Source organism: Aristolochia californica, unplaced genomic scaffold (assembly GCF_029961685.1).
Source record: "Aristolochia californica isolate CCGP_79_NKW_82.1479 unplaced genomic scaffold, dmAriCali1.0.hap1 SCAF_9, whole genome shotgun sequence".
Lineage (NCBI taxonomy): Eukaryota > Viridiplantae > Streptophyta > Magnoliopsida > Piperales > Aristolochiaceae > Aristolochia > Aristolochia californica.
The window spans coordinates 6,492,969-6,499,168 of record NW_027182290.1 but is presented as its reverse complement, the minus strand read 5'-3'; the positions used below and the strand labels follow the sequence as shown (position 1 = coordinate 6,499,168).

At 36.9% G+C, this 6,200-nt stretch overlaps 1 protein-coding gene across 1 annotated transcript; it reads right to left on the bottom strand.

Annotated features, from left to right (window-relative positions):
* Positions 1 to 1,843: 1,843 nt before the first annotated feature.
* On the bottom strand, positions 1,844 to 2,307 carry LOC137940099 (inactive protein FON2 SPARE1-like). Its single transcript, XM_068785021.1, has one exon. It carries the CDS (start codon positions 2,219 to 2,221, stop codon positions 1,844 to 1,846), a length of 378 nt encoding a protein of 125 aa, XP_068641122.1. The 5' UTR covers positions 2,222 to 2,307.
* Positions 2,308 to 6,200: the final 3,893 nt, after the last annotated feature.

The following is a 6,200-nucleotide window of genomic DNA, read 5'->3' as shown; positions in this document are numbered from 1 at the left end:
AGAGAATACAAGGTTGTTTGGTAAGATTTATTCAAATGTAAACTTTTGCTTTTCTGAAACTATAATCATTGGATATTGGATCTTTTGCTGACTGATCAGAATAAGGAGAAATCACAATTTAATTCATATCAAGATATCTATTAATTGATTTTTCAATGACATAGAAAACTACCTATTAATCGATTTCTTAATTGATTTCTCAATGACATAGATATCTATTAATTGATTACAGCTTCTCCATTAAGGTAGAAATACTGAATAGGACTGGCTCAAGTTCATTACGAGGTAACCACGAAAGGTTCCAAAGGTACCTAGCTTTTCCTGCAACCACAACACCAATCTACTGACATGAATCCTCCATTAATTGATGGCCCTGATTGCAGTGCATCAGGCAGGTAGTCATTAGCTGCTAGAATTCAACGTTCCCGTTTATTATTCTCTATAGTGGACGCCTTGGTAGCATTTCCACTCGCTCCTGCATTCAACATAAAAATCCTTTTATAGCCACCGGCGTAGTGCTTTGACTAAACCCATCTGATCTTGGAATGGTTGACTCATTCCTTCTCCGTCCTCCTCAAGTTTCTGTTGTTGGTCTTCTTTCTCCATTACAATGACCACCAATGCAAGTGAGCTACGGTCGTGCTTAGTTTTCATACTGTATATACTAAACTTGAGGAGCTCTAGTGTAGAAAGCTTGAGTGGTGGATGAGCAAACACCTTCCTTGTAATGATTCATGAGATGGTGCTTCCTGATCCAATGAAAACCAAATCCCAACAAACCCACTATCCTCCTCCTCCCCTCTTTAAAGGGGTATCCATCAAGATCTGCATCAAGCATCCTCATCATGTTTAAGAAAGCATAATTCTTCAGCGGGTCCAACCCTTCACCTTTCTGGGTCTTCCGACTGGTTCTGCCTGACGAAAAGGATTGGTTAAGAGACCCTAAAGTCAGTGCCCTTTACAGTTTCTTTATTAGGAACAGTAGAGACGATAACCGAACCAGAGATTGGTCACCATTAGCTTAACGTCGTGCCTATTGTATAAGCAATTTTAGAGGTGGGAATTGAATGAGACAATACCGAGGAGGTGGGGCAGTGACACATGAAAGGTGCCAAGCTCACATGCCACTCGCTCCATCTCTGCAGGTAGACGCCCTTTTCTGCGAAAAGTTTCGAGTTTCAACCCCTCCACCCTTAAAGTCAACCGTACGCTCATGGTGGATTAGTTTAATCGGAAATTTTGTTTTCAGAGACATAAAAATGTGAATATCTTCGTGTAATAGTAGAAGGAAACACAACACACCAATCTTCTTTTAATAAACGCCCATGTTTTCTTCATCATGGTCGATCTCAGAGACTCCACCCTTATTAATAAATCGTTTACCATCAATAAAATCTCACATCCCGTGATGCGCCGTGCCGTCCCAGCTACTACTCAACGGATTAGATAAAATAATGTGGGAAAGCATCGAAATTGAAATTAATGTATTTTCCTGAGGAACATCTGAAGTTTTGATCTGGATCACTTTCTTCGCGTATTGCCGAGTGATTCGCTTGAGAAAGAAAAGATGTTTTAGAGACGGAGAATGAAGCAACGAAGTGCACAGAGATAATAGATAAACTTCGTTGTGTGATGAATTAAGACTTCAAAAAAACTAGTTTGAATATTAGATACAAATTTGTACTCGCTTAAAGCATACATTTCAAAATTTTCTTTCAACAGGTTATTTATTGATCACAAGTTGAACTTTTTTTTCCTTTTCACTTGAGAAAGAAACATAAAAAGGAAATTAAAAAAAAAAAAAGAATAATATCATCACTGACCATATCGAATAATAACAATCTCAATGGTGCAATGGATTTGGACCTGAAGGAACTAATCTCTTCTCGACGCCGTATCGTGGGTCGATCTCGTGTGGGTCGGCCTCGGCAACGACGACTGAAGAAGACGAGTGTTGCCGGTGATGATGATGATGATGATGGTGGTGGTGGTGTCCGTGTTGCCTTTGTCTGTTTGGAATTTGGTAGGAAGCCAAGTCGACCAGGGCGGTTAGCCTTAAACTCTTCTGGTTACCGATCAAAGCAGGGTGGCGGGAAGAGGAGGAAGAATACGTCCTGGACGACCTGAAACTACTCCAACCATGAACGAAGAACAGGATGAGCGAGAACCAGACGAGAATTCCGACAACGTGTGACCTCTTGAGAGTAGCAGCAGAAGCCATGGGGAAGAAGAAGTAGAATGTGAAGAGGAAGCATGGGGGGAGCCGAGGTTTTGATAGATATCCGGGATTTAGACTTTTGTGACAGCTTGAATTCAACAGGGGAAGGATATAAGAAATGCGAGCAAAGGTTGAAAAAACTTAAAATGAGGTTGTGTTTGCTTGTGTAAGACACTACGACTTAGTTTCGAGGGTAATTTAATTGGGTTTCGGAACGTTTTGGTACCATTGATGCGGAGAAGGTAGCAGATTAAGTAGACCTTTTTCCAATGAATCTTCCTTTGCGTTCAAGGAACAAAGCCCATTAGAATCGTCATACCCCGAAGCTTCACGATACAGTTCTTATAGCTTTTTGCCGAAAATATTTCGTGGGTCATCCCTTGATGAAGATCACCGTCCCTTCTGGGGTCCCTTGATGAAGATCAGCGTCCCCCCTCTCGAAGTCTGTAAGACTTAACTATTTTATTTAATATTAGATACGTCTACTTGAAGGAGCGCTTTGGGACGGCAAAGCTTCAAAAACATATTCTATATTACCGACTACCGACAGAAGAGGAGAAGCGACGAGCAAGAGGGAGAGACAGAAAGCCCAGGTTCAGCAAGAAAAGGTCGTGATGTTTCCATGGAGGGTCTCTGACCCGGAAAGGCAGCCATGAATTTCAGAATTTGTTCAAATCTGTTCAGTTGTATATGAATATAAAATCGTTAAAATCGTTTCTATCAAATATTAGTAAAACAATTCGCACAGGTTTACGTTTCCGAACTGTATTCCATATTTGATGAACATAATTAGATAATGGTTTGAGGCTATTTTGTGTCGTTAGCTCGGCTAAATTGGCTGATAAAAACTGGTTCATGATTGTCGACTGAAAAGTTGATGAATTTGCTTATCCTGCTTTCCGGGACCTAAAATTAATCCCTCCATCTTCGTCCGGATACTTGATTGGACATAATTGATTCAAAGAATGCGATTACAAAGTCACTTTGGCTAATAAAGACAGATCCAATGCTATAATTGAACATGTAAAAAAGTTCTTCTGCTTTCAAGTTTCACCAATTGCCACCCCACATCAACAGTTCCAGAAGCTCCAATCAAATGATGTTATGAGATTTTCTGTAGATCAAATTATTTAAAGCTCGAATTACTTTTATGGGTTTTTCATTCTTTTTGTCTTCATCAATCAACTCCAATTATCAAAACCTTGGTAATTTGGCATGATTACACTTGATTAAGGAAAAAAATCGATTTAATCAACTCCTTCAATGATATTTTTTTTTCCATGTTAAAACTTTACATCATTGCTCTTGATTAGCAAAGGAATTGGCGTGTGCTAAATGAGTTAAGACACATTATGTTCGGTAAAAAGCAGGTGAGGAATAGACAGGTTTGCCGTCTTCTGGTTTCTCGGATGCCGTGATCTTCCCGACGGTACTAGCTTTTGGGACAAGTAAGGAGAGTCCAACCCTGGTTACCCACTTCCCACCATGTCCGGAAATGTCAAGTGATGCTCAGAATCGAAACGTCATTTTGATTTGTTTATTAGTTGGTCATTCTTCATTCGAGGGCTCTCTCTGTTTCTTGGTTTCACTGAGTCTTCATTACTGTTTAGATAATTCACCAGCAGTGAAGAACTAATCATTAGCTCAATACAGTCACTAAGAACTAGCTTCGTTGTTTATAAATTCATAAAAAGTAGCAAAGCAAGCTAGAATTTTACTTGAATGTTTGGGAAAGATGGGATGTATCCAGTTAATATATCAAATGCTTCAAAAGATAATGAAATGTGTAAAACTAGACCCTTAAACACATCTAGATTAGGTCGATCCAGGTTGATGATCATACCTCAGATTAGGGCTTATAATCGTCTACATTTTTGTGCCAATATCCATGCACATTCTTTATCCAATATGGGGTGTAGACAGATCGGATTTGTTTGGATATTGGATATTTGGATCCGAACCCTTTTTTAATATTTGGATATTTGAAATCTGAATATCTAGAAAACTGTCTGAACTTAGATATCTGAATCCAATCAGTTTGGATAGTATGAGGATCTGGATGTTGGCCCATTTGACCTCTCTAGAAGGGGTGAATTGAGATTTTAGGATAAAAATTTAATGCTTTGTATGCAAAAATAAAATGAAACTAGTAAATAAACACTCACCATAAGGAGAAATATATTTTTGTTTTCGACTGCCCAAGAATTTTTGTTCAGGAAAATTCATTAAATATTAGCTGAAATTTAGATTCAAATGAGATTTTGGCTCTCTTAAAGCCAAGTGATGCTCTATTATATAAGATAAATATCTCCCAAGAGATTGTACAATCAGATTTTGACTCTAGTAAGCTCCTCTTCCAGATTGAGGTTCTAACATCTCAAATAAGAAATTGAAAATACATAAGTAAAGAGGAAAATTTACATCTTTTTTATAGGAGAGACAAACTTCTCCTAGAGAGATCTAAGCTTTCACCCCATTGAACACAAGAGAAGATGTAATGGAGCTTTAAATTTCTAGGAATGTTGAGTGATTTGAGAGTGAATACTGTGATTTTTAAGATAAAATTGCTTTTTTTTTTCCTCAAAAGAGGTTTGTATGAAAATTTCTATTGATAAAGCTTTTGGAGTGCTTTGAATTGTCAATAAATGCTCTCTTAATACTCTCCAGAAAATTCGAGGGCCTATTTATAAGTTTCCTAATCAAACTAGTCATTTTTTGCTCAATTATGAAAAATTGTAAAAAGTGTTGATCGATCAATAGAAAGGTAAGTCGATTAATCATGTATAACAACTATATTTTTTAAGTTTTCTAAGCTTGTTGATCAATTAGAACTTTAATCAACTAGTTTTCAACCTTTTAAAAAACTTATTGATCGATCATGAAATAAAGGATAGACAATCATGCTTCATAACCTCATCTGGCAACATTCTATATGATCGATCATGTCAGACCTGATGATCGATCAAACTCTACCAATCTACATTTTTTGGATTATTGATCAAGATCATGTAGGTTAATCAATTATGTATTACACGAGTGTAGTATTTTGAAATCTAAACATGATGAAAGTTAGACTTAGGGTTTTAGCAAATGTAAATCCTTCATATGCATTGATGAAACATGGTTTAAGAAATTTTTATGCCCTAGAGCTCCAATGCTATTAAGTACCTTTGGATTAAAAATTGGATGGTTGTCTTCTTACATTTACTAGGGTTTTTGAGGTTTTTCAAGGTAACTTGACTGTAGATCTTAGAGTCTTTAAGTTTTTCATAGGTGCTTCTTCAAGATGACCTGACACTTCATTTGGCTCAAGGTCTTGCACTAAATTTTCCAATTCTTTTGCATAGACTTTGAATTTGTATCTCTTGAAGGAAATGCATTTGAAGTTCTTGAGTTTCAAACATTAGCTCAATTTGATTAAGTTTTTTTATCATTAAAATGTAGATGAGGGTCAACCTAGGTCAAGAATCTACCCTATTTTATGATAACAAAACCTAACTCATAGAAAGTAAAAACATGATCTCCCTGAAATTTATTTAGAATCTATGGTATTCTATCCCCCCCTGAAGTTTAGTTTTTTATTTTTTAGTTCTCTCCCTTTTGTCATAGATCAAAAGGATTGGCATATAAAGGAATAAAAGAGAGATGCACAAAAATGGTTCAAGGCCTTTCATTTTACAAGAGATAAAGTAATAAATGACCTTGACCTGTTACATACAAGTCATGTACAAAATAAGGTTAATCCTAGACCAAATATGGATAAAATAGGACACTACGTCGAGGTTAGCAGGGAACATAACATAGAGATGAAGTCATTGACAGAGTGGATGAGGTTTTGAATCTCCTTTTGTCGTTCCTTAATTTTCACAATTGTTTCTTTCATGTTGGTTACATCATATTCTAGTCGCATAAGGTGATTAGAGCTCAAGGATGCATTCCTCTTCATTCTCTTCACAAAATCATATTGCTCCCCTTGAATCCA

What these genes read in the sequence shown, in the direction of transcription:
- LOC137940099 (XM_068785021.1), bottom strand. Translation starts at nt 2,221, where the DNA reads ATGGCTTCTGCTGCTACTCTCAAGAGGTCACACGTTGTCGGAATTCTC.